The 19,249-nt window shown below is 41.0% G+C and overlaps 1 protein-coding gene across 10 annotated transcripts in view; it reads left to right on the top strand.

The window, feature by feature from the left end:
* Positions 1-19,249, top strand: part of Nbea (neurobeachin) — a 545,747-nt gene that overhangs the window by 444,291 nt on the left and 82,207 nt on the right. For all 10 annotated transcript variants that reach the window (XM_076574103.1, XM_076574106.1, XM_076574104.1 and 7 more), the window contains 4 exons: positions 3,057-3,174; positions 3,468-3,570; positions 8,517-8,632; positions 18,785-18,897. In XM_076574103.1, the coding sequence (XP_076430218.1) occupies positions 3,057-3,174; positions 3,468-3,570; positions 8,517-8,632; positions 18,785-18,897 (450 nt within the window). The remainder of the gene's footprint in view (positions 1-3,056; positions 3,175-3,467; positions 3,571-8,516; positions 8,633-18,784; positions 18,898-19,249) is intronic.

Genomic DNA, 19,249 nt, shown 5'->3' with positions numbered 1-19,249 from the left:
GCAATTTACATGGCTGGAGCGCAATGTAAACAATTATAATTAAAGCAAGAGATTGGGGCTACAAGGAATGGCTAATAAGAAATAAGAAACTCTTAAGAACTATAGGAATCCTGTATATAAGGAGAAGGAGTAGCTTGGACTGCCTTAGAAGCCTAGGGTGAAGCCTTTCTGCCATGCTATAGATTCCTGAACGCCAGTCACACAAGTGTCCTACTGGAACACTGTCCTCTAGCAGTTTTTTAGAAATTTTCCTCCAAGGAGTTGGTAAAGCTGTCCTTGGAGTGTCCTCACCAGAGACACTGCTCTAGAACGACTGGAGCTGGAAGTCCTTGGAAACTGCTGTCCAGTGGGGGCAGATGGCCTTTGTGGACCTCAGGAGCTGGCATTGAGACCAGGTACTACGGAAGGTACTTCAGCACAGGAAGCAAGCCCTTCCTCCATGTGGCTCCCTGGTGCTTCAGACAGGCTTTATCATCGTGCAGACTAGCAGAGGGAACAGCTTTAAAGGGCACAGACTCATTTCAACAGAGCAAGCAGTGAAGAATCAAGGTACACGCAAGAGACTAGTAAATCCCTCCTGACAGAACTTCTGACAGAACCCACAGAATCAGGCCACCGTGTTTTCCCAGTTACCTGCTTGATATATCGCAGTTCCTGCAGACAGACATGAGTGTAAACATACCTGTGTCTGCATATACATAATGTATATTCATGCACAGTAACATAGCATACTAGTATTACATGAGGGGCCCAGCATAGGCTTCACAAGAAATTACCATGCTTATTCAAGTGACTGAATTTCAATGGTCTTAATTATTTTTCTTGGTGAAATAATTATATGCAGATAATTTTCAACTGTTTGTCTTAAGATATCTGTTACTTCACACATGCAGAAGATGTTGGTATCTTGTATTCTTTCCATTCTTCCATTCTGAAAAAACTATACTAGTGTATGAAATTCAGAATGGCAACTGATTATAGTTACTTGAGAATGTGTAAATATGAATTGCAGTGAGTCACCATAGTAACCATTTTGTAAAATGCATGAGAAGTTTTGCACTTAGAAGCTGAGAGGAGTTGTCATGCAATAAGAACAATTTATAGAGCCGGCCCTCTACTCTATATATTCCCTGGACCTTAAACTAACCAGCAGTGGGTATTATTGTCACCACTTTTCAGAAGACAGAAGATGATGGAGTTAGGTACTTTTTCCAAGATCTAGAGCTAGCAAATGACAGAGCCAAGATTTGGCAAGAGTCTGACTGACTCTGAATGTCTCAGGACTTAAACACGTGCAACAGCCTCTGCAGACTGTCTGGCCTTAGGAAGACTCAAACCGAGTTAAAAACTGGAATGGGGCCTGGAGAGAACTCACTCATAAAGTGCTTGCCGCACAAGCCCAAGGACCTTGCTTTGGCTCCTCGTAGCAACCACATAAGGGAAAAAAGATTGACATGGTGACATATTGCTGCAGTCACAGTGCTAGATCAGTAGAGACAGGAGGATCCCTGCTGCCCAGTCAGGTTAGCTGAAGTGATAAGCTCCAGATTCGGTGAGAAACCCTGCCTCAAAATGCAAGGTGGAGGGGCTGAGAGATGGCTCAGCAGTTAAGAGCACTGACTTCTCTTGCAGAGGACTTGGGTTCGATTCCCAGCACCCACTTGGTGGTTCACAACAGTACATAACTCCAGCTTCAAGTGATGTGACTTCCTCTTCTGACCCCCACAGGCACCAGGCATGCTTGTGGTGGTGCACAAACATGTATGGAAGCAAAATACTCATACACATAAAATACTAGGGAGAGAGAGAGAGAAAGAGAAAGGGAGAGAGAGAGAGAGAGAGAGAGAGAGAGAGAGAGAGAGAGAGAGAGAGAGAGAGAGAGAGAAAGAAAGGTGAAGAGCAGTTGAGGAAGATAACTGACATTAACCTCTCTGACCTCCACACATATGTGCATACCCATATATACCCACAGGAACATGTACACACACACACACACACACACACACACACACACACACACACACACACACACTTGTTTGCATTTGTTTCTTAAAAGAACCATGAAAGAACTTCATAGTTACTTTCAAAGCAACCGAAACCTAATGTATATGAAACTTAAGAACTACTTTCCGTTTTCTGCAAAGTAAGTGCAGGTACAGATGTAAGGAAAAAGTGTTCATGTGTTAGCAGCATTGGTGCTTCAAAAAACATGTGCTTTGCATACTCGACAAATGTAGCTTCATCAGCTGTGAACTGGTCTGTGCTGAGGAGCAGGCAGTCTAGGTGCTCGGTGTTCTGTGGAATGTTCTGCATGTTTCAGCAGCCCAATGTGGGGCCAACCTGGCTGCACCTCCTTTGTGTTCCTCATGGTTCTCCCATGCTGCTATTATGTCAGCTGTACATCTCCATATATATAAGAAGGGCAGTAGAGTGTCAGCCTCCTGTGACTCATTTTATCAGCGTTTCTAATGCATCCTCAGCCGCCTTTAACTCTGTTCTCATTACCAGCACTGGGTCAAATGTCCTACCAGAGTTGCAAAGCAATTTGGGAAAACAGAATAATATTATAGTTGCCCTAGACCATGGGTCTATGACTACTCACAGGTTACCAGGGAGAAATTGAACAGTTACAGCATATAACATGTTACCTACAAACCCAAGAACATCTGCTGTCTCACCTTTTACTGGAAAAATCTTGCTCAGACCAGTCAGGAAAAACTGAACACAGTGGTAACTGGCTTCCATGAAATAAGGGAGAAAGAGAAAGAAGGAGGAATTTTTGGCAGTACCAACAGTGTGTGCCACAGACGGGATAATTTCTGTTTCAGTCACAGAGTCGTTTTGAATATATAATAATTCTTACTCCTTTGTTTCTTCTTGAATCAAGAGAGTTTAGAGAGGTGGAATATACAGTATTGTTTGATTGACAGCCGTGATGTATCATGAAAACAGTAGATAACTCATTTAGGATTTTACATAACACTCTATATAAAGTGTTCTCTAAGTCTTAAGTTTCTACTTCATTGGTTACTGTCCTTTTAACCCATTTATCTTAGGTTCTTGCATACACTGAGGGGCTTCATGGGAAATGGATGTTCAGTGAGATCCGAGCTGTGTTTTCGAGACGCTACCTTCTGCAGAACACGGCATTGGAAGTGTTCATGGCAAACAGAAGTAAGTCTCTGAAGGAGCCTGAAAGATGTGCTCACCCTTGATACTATTCATTTACATGTAGAGTACTGTTTGATTGTTGTCTGTATCTCCTTTTCTGCACTATCACCAAAGCAAAGTGTGTTTGAAGATGTTCATTTAGGTTTCATAGGGACAGAGCTGTAGAGAAGGCTCATCTTCTCTGAAAACTCATTGCCATTTCAGAGAAGCCACAGTAGGCCCTTGAATACTGTGTCCTGAGTGGGCAGCTCTCCTGTGCTTTGCTAAATAAAGTGCCTTCTTTTGTCCTCCCGCAGCCTCTGTGATGTTTAATTTTCCTGACCAAGCAACAGTTAAAAAAGTTGTCTACAGCTTGCCTCGGGTTGGAGTGGGGACCAGCTATGGTTTGCCACAAGCCAGGTAATTATATCATGTTACACATTATCCGTGGTTTGTTTACATACAGTAATTTTTAAGCCCAAGGACATTCTTTCTCTGTGGGTTATTTATGGAGAAGGAGATTATGGAAACCGCTGCACTGAGGGTTAGAGAGTGACTGGGGCAGACTTATTAAAAATGTTTCCACTGTCTGCGGTGATTACAGTCACAGTTAACATATACAGAAAACGTCTCTTTCTGGGTGGTGGTGGCATGTACCTTTCATCCCAGCACCAGGGAGGCAGAGGCATGCCAATCTCTTTGAGTCCAAGGCCAGCCTGCTCTACAAAGTGAGTTCCAAGACAGCTACACAGAGAAACCCTGTCTTGAAAAATGAAAAACAAAACAAAACTAAAAACAAAGGAGGAGGAGGAAGAAGAGAAAATCTTTCTAGTTAAAACCTATAGTACTAGTATACCAAAAGTCTCTAATGGTGTTTGTGATTAAGTAGTAGGGAATAGCATGTCAATTATGGCTTTATAAATGCTAAATATAAATGGATGTTTATTAAGGTAATAAAACTCTTGGAATTTCTTATTTTAATTTATTATTATTATTAATTATTATTTGGTATGAATGCTGTATCTGCATGCATGCCTGCATGCCAAGAGAGCATTAGATCCCATTATAGATGGTTATGAGCCACCATGTGGTTGCTGAGAATTGAACTCAGGACCTCTGAAAGAGTAACCAGTGCTCTTAACCTCTAAGCCATCTCTCCAGTCCCTTGGAATTTCTTGAGAATGATAGTTATTCATTATGGTATAGTTTTAACTTTTACCTAAATCCTTCATCTTAGTATTTTTTAAGAATCATTCAAAACTTCATTTTATTAAATGTTATTAAGTTACTAATCTAAGTAGAAAACACAGTTACTAATTATGTGTATCATCCATGCTTGAGTCCATGAAAGTGAGTACCTGAATAAAAGCTCGCTCGCTCTCTGTCTGTCTGTCTCTGTCTGTCTGTCTCTGTCTGTCTGTCTCTGTGTGTCTGTCTGTCTGTCTGTCTCTCTCTCTGTGTGTGTGTGTGTGTGTGTGTGTGTGTGTGTGTGTGTGTGTGTGTGTGTAACAAAAAGGCTCCAGAGTTAAAACATTGCTGGTCCTGGTTCAGATATTCAGTGACATCAGCAATCTGGATTGGTTTCATGATCACACAATCACCGTTGCTGCCTCAGACACCCCATATCCATCTTCACACAACCAGTCGAGAGAAGACACAGCTAATTTCTCTTTAAATGTTTATATTTTAAGAGGGTCATATTTTTCAGAAGCTTCTGAGAATCTTTATCACAAGTCCCTTTTGCTAAAAGAGATCATCTTACACCTCTAAAACAGCAGGAGTGTTTGCTGACTTGGCCCAGGGGTCCCCAGCATTCTAGGGCTTTTGGAAAACACACCTTTGATTCCTTGCTATGTCCTCCCTGAGTAGGAGGAGGATTATATCCACAGACTGGTGGAGGTGTGCTCTGCATAGAGAGACTGCACTGTGCACCACAAACTGTTAAGTCCTTGAAGATTAGTGCAGGGCACTCCTGTGTGGAAAAGCCAATCTTTGTCCATCTTCCCTAAATAGATACAAGACATTCTAAAGATAGGGGTTGTGTTTTATTTATCTTTCAACTTGTAGCTCACAGCTCAGTGCGTAATTGCAAAAATGCTTTCTAAGTGCTCTTCACTAGGATTCCCTTGCATTCTGTTTGACCTGTTCTCTTTAAGCTTCCAGTACAGGAGCAATTTGTGTGCATGTGTGTACATGCTCAGCATGTTCGTGAGGAGAATGACAAGATTAAACCAAGACATTAGTAGATAATGAAGCATGTATAAACAATTCAAGTCAAAGAAGAATGCATTTAATCTATCAAAAACAATGAGAGAGGTTTGTAAGGCTTGTCCTTATTGATTGTCTCCAAGCTGACTCATTGTAATCACTACTTCCTTCCCAAGTGCTCACAGACTATACATTTAATCATCAGTTCATTCATTTTTTCGGGAATGAACATTAAGAATACACAAATAGGTCTGTCTTTCCCCTGGTTAAGTGTGAGCTTCTGCCCCCTAGCATCTTACTCAATGACCATAGTTCCAGAGGGACATATATGATTTGCTGCCATGCTTTTGATTCATTTAAAACAAACAAAAGTTCTCCTACCATCTGCCTTACCTATTATGAATATCAATTTTCTTTGAATTCTGAAAGATTACCTTTTGGAGTAGAAAAATAAATACTCAATAGATTTGCCTTTTCTGTTACTTCATAAAGGCAGGGACTCTGAACACCACACTGGTCTCTTGGCTTGTTTTTTCCTTAAAGTCTCCACTCATTCTTACTTTCCTAGCAATATTCTTGCAGGCTCAGTTTGCATATTTCTGAGACTTGTAGTCTTAGAAGTAGCAAAAGAGACTAGGAGAAGTACATGTAGGCCTAGACCTGCCACTATAAGCTGAGTAATAATAAATGCCCCTACCATCTAGAAAGAACTCAGTATATACCGGTTAAAAGAATGAGTGATACTAGGCAAGAGGAATAACATTCTCACATACCATAAAATGGGAAAATATCTTTGTAGCGGTGTTTAAAATTGAAATATTGTTTGAAAGACAAAGTAAAGGTGTACATGCAGTCTATACTTGTGTACATGCATGCACATACCCACAGGTGAGGGTGCATAGGTAGGTAAAGTATATACACGCTGACCCCTTCCCATTCCCTTAGGCTGCATATGTCTGCTGTGGAAGATCTTATGAGGTTTTGAGAATTGTCAGAAGGAAAGAATGATAGCATGTTCTTCCAAGGAGAAGCTCTGGTGTGTCCCAACAGATTAACGAAGACTCCAGATATCTATGCTATGCCTTCTTGACACCTGGTTCTGTCAGTATATGCAAAATTAAGTCAGCTCTCAGGAACTTTCAACTAAAGCCTTCAGACAATTTTAAACAACAAAGCATTATCAAATTCAAAAGTGGCTATCTTCCCCCAAAACAACTAGCTTCAGCATCCCCTATCATAGACTAAGGCAAGCTCACTAAGGAGGTCACATTGCAAATCAGATTGTTGCTTAATAAGCAAAAGTTTAGGACAAAAGGACAATAGCATAGCCTCATGAATGTCTCTCTGATTAATTAATATTTACAGTGTGGTTCACTGAGTACCTCCCATGTGTTAGGGACAATTTTGTCTTAATTATGACAGGACCATTTCCCTTAAATTTTAAAGCACTCACATTTTATAAAACTAATGAGATTCTTACCCTAAGTAAGAAAACTTAGAATTAGATAACTTATCATTGCTCCTACTTTCCTAATTCTCATTTTTCATCTTCTATCAAGGTGACTCATGTTGGTCCTATAAAACAGTCTTTTCACACTGGACAAAAAAATTACTGGCAAACACTCACTCATATCTCACATGTGATATTAACTACTGTTCTGTGTTTTCTATCCAGACATCAGGGTCCAAAGGAAATGCCCTGGCTGTAATTAGAGTTGATGGCTTTAAGCTATCACTGTTGCTATGTTACTTGATGCTTTTCATTTCTCACTTTCAACACTGGGTAGCCCTCATTTTCCATATGACTTTGAGGAGCCTAAGGTTTGTTTTGGTCTTTACCAGACTCAAAACATAAGATCTCAGTGAGGAGTTAGTTTGGGTCCAGAAAAGTGAAGGTCCTAGCTTCAGGTTTGGTTCCAATGCTTGAGAAATTATAAAGTGCTCAATAGGTGCATGCCCTTTCAGAAACTGCAGCTGCTTAGAGGGAACCACACAGAGTACCTGTCTCTTTATCAGGGTTAGACTCCAAGGAGTGACTTGTTTAAGATAGTAACTTAGCCACCTCCCCTCTCCCCAGTACACAGAGTATCTTATGCTAAGTAATATAGAGAAAGCAGATTTAATTCCGTTTCATAGGCTGATCATACAAGATCCAGCCTTATCTGCTCAGCCTGTGGTGAGAATTCCTTGGAGCAAGAAAGGAAAGTGGCCATGTAAGATGGGTCCAAACATTCAGAGCTTCCTCATTATGGCAGCCTGTTGTCTTTGAGAATTTACTTCCTCCATAAGACCATCATTAATTCCTCCTGAGGATAGTGCCCCTATGGCCTAGCACCTTTCATAAGGTCCCTCTTTTTGAAGATCCCACCACTTCAACACTACTGTCCTGGAGACCAAGCTCCAGCACATGAATCTTTGGTAGACATGCTCAGACCGTACCAAGACCATAGCAGGCATTGAGTTTTGAGTGAATGTTTCGACCTAATTGCTTACTGGACAGAACTGCTAGGTGTTTCTCTTGGCCAAGGAGCATTGTGAAAAAAATTACTGCAACATTAAGGGTAACATGATTTTTAACAGTTTCAGGACCAAGTGGCTTTATCATGCTTTTATAAATATACTAGGTTTCCCCTTAATTTTCAGGTAAATGCTGTGAGCCTATAAGTACAGAATGATGCTGCTATGTTTATGTCCCTGGGCCTGTGTATGTTTTCAGAGGTCTCATTTTGTTGTTCTGCGTTAGTTTTGACATTCGTGGTGGGTATCAATCGTGCAGGTGGAGATGCACCGTGCCACTGAGATGAAGACTGATGCTTGCAGGCAGGCACTGTGTAACTAGTAGTTTGTTGTCAACCAGTAGGTTTGCTGTGTGGTCTAAAGTCCACCATGATTTATTGTGAGCATAGTTTTATCATTTTTTCCAGTGTACTGTAATTAGCCATTTGCAACTGTATGTTCTCAGATAGATCTGCTTCCAGACTTGTCCTTTTCTATAACAGAAGTCTCAAATAGAGCTGGTTCCCACAGATAAATATCTTAAAATCCACCCATGAAGGCCAAGCCACAAATTACTGAGTGATCTCAAACAGAAAAGTTAGTTGCAAGTGGACTTTTGACAGCTGTGACTCAAAGTGTCTTTCTGGTCTGCTTACTAATAGGAGGATTTCACTGGCCACTCCTCGACAGCTTTATAAATCTTCCAACATGACTCAGCGCTGGCAAAGAAGAGAGATCTCCAACTTTGAGTATTTGATGTTTCTCAACACTATAGCAGGTAAGGTGCCTTGCTTTTCAGACCATCGGAGTATTGGGTGGTATAACCTGATGGATGTCTTGTTTTCATGAGCTCAGATGCAGTAGTTGGGTAAACATGGTACATTCACACTGGAGTCTGTCAGGAGCTGTGCAGCTGATAGCAAGGTTAAGATGTTTTCTTGCTCTCTTTCTGCCTTTTCCTTTGCTGGCAGAATTGTCTGAAAGTTTATTAGAGTCAACTAACTATTGCTAGACTATCTAAAAATAATAATGGGAAAATATGGTTTCACTCCTTGGTCATTGTCAGCAGAAGCAACCAGACAAGAGAATAAGAGACTCCCACCTAGCATGGATATTGCCTGGATTAGGCCAAGATCTTACAACATCTTTTTTCTTTTAAAGTCCTCAAATAAGAATAAAAACCCAGATTATATTTCCTAACTGATGAGCACAGTTACAGTGCTTGTCAATTAAGAGAACACAGTGGCTTGTTTTCTTCCTCCTGATCAGAGGTTGTGGATGGCTCAGTGGATGTTGGTGAAACCTGCTCCTTCCCTCTTTTTATGTAAGTTGAACTTCAAGAGCCCTGAGTCATTCTGATTTGTAGAGTTTGCTTCTATGAACCAAGCTGTGTGGAGCCGTACATTGGCAGATGGATCTCAGCAGTGGCCAGGATGCCTGTGTCAGACCTGTGATTACTGTTGATGTGACTCCTCACAGTAGATGCAGTAGTGCTAGTCCCTGAATCGTTGTTTTTAAAGGTGACTGAATATTCATGGAGATACTACAAGAACTAGAACATGGTTGGTCAACAAAAAGGAATAAAGTTACTTGAAATATTTTTATTTTAGTCATAAATACATGTTAATATGTGTATTCATATATAGCAAACTTCGATCTTAAAGAAACCTGTTTGCTCCCTAAAAAGTAAATGAACTGTATAATACTATTAAGTTACTGTATCATTTGCACCCACAGAAGAAATGAGCATAAATAATGAAAGGGAAATAACTTAGTTTCCTTGGCAGAAATCCCACAGCACTATGACTGTTAGTTCCCAGAACCCTGCACATAGCAAAACCTGAGGTTGCACAGGTCCCATGAGCCCCTCCCACGTCCATGAAACCAACTGCATTAGCTGTAGCTTCTCACAGGTTGTGAGTGCATGTGAGCCCATGCCAGCCTTATCATTCAGACAAGAACAGGACAAGGGCGGTGTAGGTTCTAGATAAGTACATTTTTAAAAGTACTTTTTATAAGGGAGTGTTGCAACTCTGGGGGAAGGGTATCCTGACTGCTCAGGGGAGTCAGGTACTACCTTGCGCTAGCTGCTAGGACAGCTCTGCCAGCTGGAGCTCCACGGGACAGCTCAGCTCTGGAGGGAATGGTATCCTGACTGCTCGGGGAGTCAGGCGATACCTAGAGTTGGGGTGCGGTGGGGGATGGTCTCCCCCCAGGATATAGCAATCCTGCTCCTCTCCTGGAGAGCCTCTACAACTGAGCTTTGCTCAGTCCCCACTTAAGGGGCCTTTCCAGCAGAGCTCTGCTTCTTCTCCAGCCCAAGGTGTTGCTTCTTCTGCTTTACTCTGCTAAAGGTGAAAGCCCTGCAGAAATGTAGTAAGCTCCTCAGCTTGAGGAAAAGTTGTTACTTTTTCTGCTCCACTTTGCTCAGTCCCCTAAGGGACCTCTTAGCAAGTTTCTTCTTCTCAGTGCCGATGAATGAAGATCTTCACACCCAAGACTCTTTTTTTTTTTTGGTTTTTCGAGACAGGGTTTCTCTGTGTAGCTTTGCGCCTTTCCTGGGACTCACTTGGTAGCCCAGGCTGGCCTCGAACTCACAGAGATCCGCCTGGCTCTGCCTCCCGAGTGCTGGGATTAAAGGCGTGCGCCACCACCGCCCGGCCCCAAGACTCTTTTAAGAAAGAGATTTATTTGGGAAGGAGGAGTCCAGGAGAATGGCTGCCTCTACCAGGGTGGGAAAGAACCGCCCACAACTGAACAGTCAAGGAGGTTTATATAGGATCTCTTGGGGGCAGAGTTTCACCAGGGGGGAACATTTTCTGTCCAGGGATTGGTTAGATTTTTTGTTCAGGGATTGGTTGGTTTCATGGGTTAGGGGCAGAGATGGCCCTGATTTCAGAGTCAAACTATGTTTCTTTCACTGGCTTTTCTTAGCTTTTTGGCTCTAACTCTAAGGCCAGGGCATATTTCTTTCACTGGCTCTGATTCCAGGGACAAAATATGTTTCTTTGGCACTGCTTTCAGAGTCAGAGCATATTTCTTGGGTTCTAGGTTCAGGGATAAAGTGTTTCTTTCACTGGCTCGGGTCCAAGATCCAGGGTGTGTTTCTTTCACTGGTTCTGGGCTCCAGGGTCAAGGTGGGTTTCTTTAGCTAGCCCTTTTTCCCTACACTTTTGGTCCTGTTTGAACTATGGACACCCAGTTCACAGTTGCAGAGAGTCAATGCTTCTTAGGTAAGTACATGACTTCACAGCAAAGCATAAACACCCACTAAAGAGAAGACGGTCAGAACTCCACACTGGCCATTTGTGTGCCCCAAAAAGAAGAGGGTAAGAACCCCAGACAGGCCATCTGTGTGTCCCAAAGAGAAGAGGGTCAGAACCTCAGGCAAGCCACCTGTGTGTCCCAAAGAGAAGAGGGTCAGAACCCTGCATCTATAAGTTTTCCTGTGTCCTTCCCAGTCCTGCAGCTGCTCAAACCCAAGTAAACACACAGAGGCTTGTATTAATTATGAACTGGATGGCCTATAGCTCAAGCTTCTTCCTAGCTAGCTTTTGTATCATAAATTAACCCATTTTTATTAATGTATGTTTTGCCATGTGTTCTGTGGCTTTACCGGCCTGCTGGCATCTTGTTCCTTGGGCAGCCGTCTGGCATCTCTCCAGCTCTGCCTTTCTCCTTCCTCTCTCCCTCTGATTTCCTGCCTGCCTCTAAGCTGCCTTATCATAGGCCAAATCAGCTTATTTATTACCTAATGAAAAAAACATATAGTCACATCATACAGAAAGACATCCCCCAGCATTTCCCCTTTTTTTTTATCTAATCAAAAAGGAAGATTTTAACTTGAACATAGTAAAATTGGATATAATAGAACAGTTATCAAGCAAGAATTACAGTTATAATATCTAGTCTATTTATATTTGGCAAAATTAAAGAAAATATTCTCTTCTCTAGCCTATATTTGTGAGTCTAAAGTTTCATATCTAATTTATCTTTTATCATAACCAAGGAAAATTATAACTCTCTAGTCTTCAACTACACCAAAGACCCCAGAAGGATATAATATTACCTAAGTAAACAAGAAGTGCATTTTGCAAGCAAATTCCAAAAATCTAGAATGACAGAGACAGCTGGCTACCTGGACAGTTACCCAAAGTTACTCTGTGACATTGGGGCATCCTTCTTCAGCCTATAGGCCTAGAGTCTCTCAGTTGCTTCTCTCTATGTCTTGTAGAATGGCAGTTTCTTCTGTGAAGCAGGAACATGAAGGACCATCTCACCTTGTAAGGTTCAGTGGTCACCTTCCTATGGGTCCTGAATGTCTAGTTTATATAACATCCTGTCAAACAGTCCAGGCAAGAGCAGTTTCTTGCCCAAATGGCTGTTTTTGCCAAGAAGAAGATAAACTCCATATAGAGTGTCTTCAATGCCCATCCTCCTCTCTGAAGTAAATCAGTGCTGCCAAGAGCAGATATGTCTCACTGTCCAGAAAAGTCCAAGATTTTAAAACATTTTAAATGCCATATTCTGTAGGTGTTTGAAGTGTTTGAAGATCACCTATCTAATTGAAATATATCTATGTATATCTATAAAACTTAACTAACAAATATAAACATGATTATTATAGATGAATAATTATTAATCTGTATTTCTTAATTACATTACAATTTTCAATGAGTTGCTTAAACATAATACATTAAACAAGAATAGAAATATACATACAGTATAACAAAATTAACTTTAAAATTGTAATAAACTAAAATCTATAGCAATGTAAAACATTTAAAACAAGTTGCTCTTTAAAAGCAGATTCAGACAGGTGGTGGTGGCACATTCCTTTAATCCCAGCACTCAGGAGGCAGAGCCAGATGGATCTCTGTGAGTTCAAGGACAGCCTGATCTACAGATGAGATCCAGGACAGGCACTAAAACAACACAGAGAAACCCTGTCTTGAAAAAACAAACAAAAAGTGCATCTAATAATCTACCTTTTCATTCTATCATATCTACATCCTATTCCCCCTTTTTTCTTTTAGAAAGATATTGACTATGACCAATAACAATTTGTAACCAATCTCTAACAAAGACAAATAGCCATAATTCAGTTTTTATAAATGTGGGTGTAGTTTTCTAGGCTACTTCCTAATGACTATGGGCACTGGTAGTCTTATGGGGATCCTGAGAAAATTGGAGATAATTTTCAAGGCCGGGGAAGACCACCTATAACCTTTGTTGATAGGTACCATCCATTAAAGTTCAGGAGGTCTGGTTTGATCAAATCTGATCCATCTTAACCTGGAACAAGTCCATAGCCTCTTGCTTCCTGTGGAAACAAAAGCAGAGCCTCCTTTCCAAAGCAACATATCCTTAGATCCAAATTTTGAAGTCAAGATACCTTTAAAATATATGTATTGGTTAAATTCAGCAGCCTTTATAATCAAATGTCTTTTTGCAGTTAAAAATCCAAAAGACAATATAATCCAGACTCTGTGTGTGATTTCTATCTTTATGTGGCTTATTTTTTATGTTACTTTTACTCCTGTTCTAAGTTGGAATGTGCTATACCCTGTACATAGAACAGTCTCTGATTTGCTGTTTTCCAGAACTAGTTGCTGTCCTTGCTGATGCCCTTAGTGAATGAATGTCAATAAATTCCAAAGCTGTGGTATGGTGCCCCCTGCAACCACATCATGCCTGTTTCTTTCTGAGAGTCACTTTGTTTGACTAGGTCAGGATGCTTCTTCTAAATCTGGGAAAGAGATAACTTTGCAATCCCTTCTAAAAGTTACACTTGAAGCCAAGTGTAGCACATGCCTGTAATTTTAGTATATGGGTAGCTGAGGAAGGAGGATGGTGAGTTTGAGTCCAGCCTGAATTACAGAGCAAATCCAAGGCCAACGTGGGATATATAGTGAGATTGTATTTCAGAAGGCTGTGAGCAGAGTAGAAATGTGAGTGAATGTGATGAGCTGCGTATGAACGGCATAGAAACCATCATGCCTGCTTTTGTTTTACTTCTTAGAAGCCTGGGGTTTCGAAGCCAGAGTTTGCAGACAGAAAGGGTAGGATGGGATGGAATTTGGATATAAGCAATAGCAGTAGGGTGGTGAATAAAGACGAAAGTGAGAGACTGAGTGTGTGTTGTGGGGGAAAAGCCATCCTAGCTTCCTGCACTCACTCTTCTCAGAGTGCACCACCTGGGGTGACAGATGTAGATGCCCTGTTCTTCTGCAGCCCTACAGTGTTAGAAATGGCACTGGACACAGCAGTCTACCTTTCAGAGCCTCCAAGTGGGCCTCATGCTGCAGGTTTGAGCACCATTGCTCTAGCCGTCTGAAAACCAGTTGCCATAATAAGCTTTGCATACAAAGACATTTGGAATGCTGGGCATAGATGTGTACATCTGTCTGCGTGTGCACATACACACGTGCAAGTATGTGCGTGTGTTCATGTGAAGAATGCGCATGCATGTGGAGGCTAGAAGCCCACCTTGGCTGTCATTCTTGGCCAGGGAGCTCCAGGGATCTGCCCTTCTCCACCTCTCTAGCAATGTGATTACAAGTACACATCCTACACCCAGGTTTTTCTTACAAATGGGTGCTGGGGTAGAGCCGAGAATGCCATGCTGAAGTAATGAGTGCCTTACCAAATGAGGTATCTTGCAACCCTGGAAGCATTTGGGATGCTAAGGCAAGAAGATTTAAAGTTCTAGGCCAGCCTGGGCTGCAGAGCAAAACTCATCTTTTAAAAAAAAGGGATAGAGCTCACACAAAGAAGCAAGCCATTTACAGCTGTTGATTGTAATGAAAGATTAGGGGGAGATACAGACTACTCAAGGAAGGTTTAAGTGAACTCTTCAAGGCTCTGGACAGATGTCTGTGAATGCAAAATGAATGCTTAGAAGTAGAATGGCAGTGGGGGAGGTTTGTGAATGTCCCAGATGCTCTCCTGGGCCTTCTCAGCGACTCTTCTCCTGCCATCAACCATGAAGTTCTAAGTGAGTGCCAGTTTGTATTGAGCACCAGCACTGGCACTCTGGGCAATGGCATTAAATAGACTTGTTCATTATGTTGGTGGAATCTTGGTATGTGTGATCCACTGTGTCAATTCACTGGGATTGTGGGCATGGGGTTCTTACAACCAAAACTAAATCAAGGAGCAGAATCAGAGTTTAATATGGAATGATCCTTTCAAGTTTGATACTTTTGACAAAAGTAGGTCAGTGTGACTTCATAAATTTCATATTTTTTCAATGTTTTAGTTGCATTCCTACCCACTTGAGTTTATTGTCTGTGCTAAAATAGCTTCCCTGAATCATACAATCCGTCACATGGCCCATTCTGTGGTAACACTTCTTAATGTCTGTTTGACTTGGCTGGTTTTCTTTTCTCATCTCTAGATGCTTGAAGCAATGAGACTAGAAATGTGTGGGAGCAGCTACTTTATAGAGCATGGCATAAGGACAGTGGACTTTTCAAGCCTCATGTGATAAACATCCTATATGCTCACACAGACACAAACAGTCGCATATATATTAGAGAAGCTGCCAAATATTCAGAAAACATGGTTTTTCAAAGAAATTTCCTAAAGCCCAATAATGTGTTCAGTTGTTGTCCTATTTGTAAATTTAACAAATATTCACTAAAAATATGGAAGTGTTAATTAAGACTTAAGTAGCACCTAAGCCTAGCTGTGTCAGAGCTGACATCTTGGTGATTTTGTCTGCTCTCATCCCTGGTGCTATGTCCCTGGGAACCTGCAGCACACATGGGTTCTGGCAGTACCTTCTCTGCTCCCTAGGTATTATCAGGACAGTGTCTCTGTGTATCCTAGGCAGGCCTGACCCTCCTGCCACATCCTCCAAGTGCAAAGATTTCAAACATGTATCTCCACACCCAACTTTATTTAATTAAATATACCCTGAAGGCTTAGCTTTCAAAATGAATGAGAGTCCAGATTAGAACTATGGTATTTAATTCTTTTTTAAATACTTAAGATAGCTTTCAAAAAAAACATTAAACTATAGTAGATTATGGGAAATAATTTTAATGATGCTTGGAATTCAACTAGAAATACAGTTTTGGTCTCTGGCTCCCAGAGTTGACCTGATTTCTGCTCATTGTGTCCTGACAGATATAGCCTAAGCCTCACTTTATACATTCTGAGATAACACTAGGAAAAAGACAGTAAGAGCTGCATTCTTGAATTAAAACAAACAACAACAACAACAACAAAAACTAGACTGATCGCTAACACAACTTTGTGTAAATGATCCCGTTAGACTTGAGAGGCTTTTTTTTTCCTTTAAGGCTTTTGACTTGTTTTTCATATGATCAGCTAATGAATTCAGCACAACTTTCCAGCCCCAGCCCTGTTCTCCTGCTTAGCACTTTCCAGGTTCTTATTCCGTGATGAACAAGCTCTCCCTGGTTAATTATGTATATATTTAGCTACTGCATGTGTTGGGCTTATTATTGTCATCTAATTAGATGTAACTTGAACTGCTTGCTTCCAGAAAAATCATTAAAAATTCTTTCCTAATGACCTAGAGATGACAAAATGTCTGTAAAGTGTGAAGACGCCAACGACACAGGAACAGCGTTCTTACAGCGTGCTAATCCAGGTGCCGCCGCCATCTCATTAAACGATACTTTGCTGTCATTAACATTTTCACCAAGGAATTGCAGTTATAATTTCCTGTCAGCTGTCTCTAGATCACTTTACCTTCAAAACTAAAGTGCCATATAAAAACATTAAATTGGATGGTTTAATTAAAAAGTTTTTTTTTTTTAATGAAGAAACATATCCAGTGTTTCTGAGATCTCATTTACTGTGCTTCACTTTTATTGTTTGAGTAGATTAGTGTTGTGGGCTTCCAATATTAATATGCATCTTCTGAGATACATCCTCTGAAGCATAGTTAGCAGAATGTGTAACGTGGTGAGCTCTTACCACCAGCAGAGAAGGCAAGAGCCTACCAAGATAGCACAGGTGTATTTGTTACATGTGATATGTGTGGGCTCTGCTCAAGAGAAAAGCAAAATCAGCCAACAAGTGAACACTAGATGACCAGAGATGAGCAGATATTACTTTGGAAATATTTCCCTTTGGGAGATTTAATGCACTTATTTTTTCTCATGTCATGAAGATGTTCCATAAAATAAAGAACGCTAATTCATTGAAACTTAGGGATACAAACTTCTAAAGAACCACTTCATCATTCTTATTCTTCTTTGTGACCTTTGGCAGATTGTAAATTTTTAATTCAAGTAAAAAATATATATAGTGACTGTCCATGTGGCAAGAGGAAGTAGAAAATTGTAGCAAAAATGGGGTAATGCCATTACATTTTTAAAAAAAAATTTATTGTATTTGTTCAATTGAAATGATGTTGTGACGCTATAGTAATGTAAAAAGTACTAGAGTTTTCTTATCATTTATTTTATAGAACTTTGTAGGAATTATTAAAATGGCTTACAAAAATTCAGAGTTAGAGAAATTGTTCTGAGCTGTGACTTTAACATCATATCATTGTGTGTGTGTGTGTGTGTGTGTGTTTTCAAAATGAGGATTTCTTTACTCTAGAATGTTTCTGGCAGTAGCATAATATCTTCTGCTTTATTATAAACACATTTATATTAAAATGATAATTTCCTCAATATGTGCCCTTTTTCTTATACTATCTTCATGTACAGGAACATTGAAATTTTCTAAGAGCACTTACTTGCCAGAGAGTATCTGCCAAGACACAAAGGTTTTTAAAAAAACAAAACAACCAAGGAGGGGCCTCTGTCTCCCTGCCTAACCTGAAGCAGTTAGCCATGGTTTATCTTGCTTACTCAGTTTCTATCTCCTTCCCAACCCATCTCAGTTTGGGATAGGATCTCGCTGTGTGGCTCTGGCTTGCCTGAGAGTCAGGATCCTTCTACCCTAAGCTCTGGGTGACTGGAATTACAAACCTGTATCACCACACTAGTCTGGACACTGTTACTTAAATATGGTAGCATCTTTTGCCTAGCTAATTAGGTGAGTCAGTATGATCCCATGAAGCTTCCACATTCCCAACATGCTTTGGATCCTACTGAAGATATTGAAGCACTCTTTTAAAAGCAAGCAGACAAGCCCAACACTTCCACAGTTCTTCGCCCACGTGCAACAATATAGCAGGGAAAGAAAACCAAGGTACAGGGGAAAGGAGTGTGTTTGGCACCTGTCTCCTTACTTCCTCCTGCCATCACAGCACTTCCCTGCGTGTGCAGATTCTTGCTGTGGATTCTCAGTGCCTCCAGAGAACCTAGGCCTTACTCATTCTGGCAGGCACTGCACCACTGAGCTTCAGTCCCAGCCTCTCCACTGAGTCTTGATGCATGCTAAACTTAGCATGTTTACTGACAGTGCAGTTTTTGCATGTATCTTCCGTACAGCAGATCATCATCTGATAATAAGCTCCAAACATGCAGTTCAGCAGCTCTGCGCCCTCCATGACCCTTTCAAGGTCCTTGGCTGACAGGGTTCTGCTTCTAAGGTTGAATGTTGTCTATGTCAAGATCAACAGAAGTAATATGGATGCACACGTGGGAAGTCTCAGTGGACCAGGTTTCACAGTGACACAAATCACCTCTGTTCACATGCTGCAGATAGAACTAAGGCCCATTACCACAACTGCTTATAAGGGAGGTTAATCCCGAGGAAGGGGATCGTGTGTGATGACCAGCCAGTTGTCACCTATGTGAAGGTCTTATTGAAATTGTTGAGGGAAGACACTTTGAACATGGAGTTATCAGAGCACTTCTGATTAAACAGAGACTTAATCCAATAGGAGAGGTCTTTTCTCCTGAAATACAGTGGTTGCCTTACTTATGATAAGCACAGAAACTGCTTTTTAAGAAGTTAGGGCATACACATTCACTTGTTTTCTTTTCTCTACTAGGACGGACATATAATGATCTGAACCAATATCCCGTGTTTCCATGGGTGTTAACAAACTATGAATCAGAGGAATTGGACCTGACTCTTCCAGGAAACTTCAGGGATCTGTCAAAGGTAACAGTTAAATGCACAGAAATCTCCACTCTAAGGAGCTTCAGCAGAAAGGGTTTCTGCCAGAGTGTACATACTCAGTGAGTCTGTGAGAAAGTTATTCCCTCTTCTGTAGACCAGTCTCTAATTCTTATCAACTCAAGCCACAGGAATTACGCAAATATCAGTGGCATTGGCAGCACCATCATAGGAACAATGAGTGTCTGAGGAAGCAGGATCAGGAAGAAGTTGCTTAGGTTTAGTCCTGGGGAGAAATCTAAAGTTAGTACAAAGCCTAATGGCCAGTCGCTCGTGTGTTGTATTCCTGAGGTGAAGAGAATGTTGTCCTGACCACAGTAGCAGGTGTCCTCTGGGA

This window comes from Peromyscus maniculatus, chromosome 6, assembly GCF_049852395.1.
Source record: "Peromyscus maniculatus bairdii isolate BWxNUB_F1_BW_parent chromosome 6, HU_Pman_BW_mat_3.1, whole genome shotgun sequence".
Classification (NCBI taxonomy): domain Eukaryota; kingdom Metazoa; phylum Chordata; class Mammalia; order Rodentia; family Cricetidae; genus Peromyscus; species Peromyscus maniculatus.
Note: the sequence above shows the minus strand (reverse complement) of the source record. Positions and strands in the feature narration are given on the sequence as shown.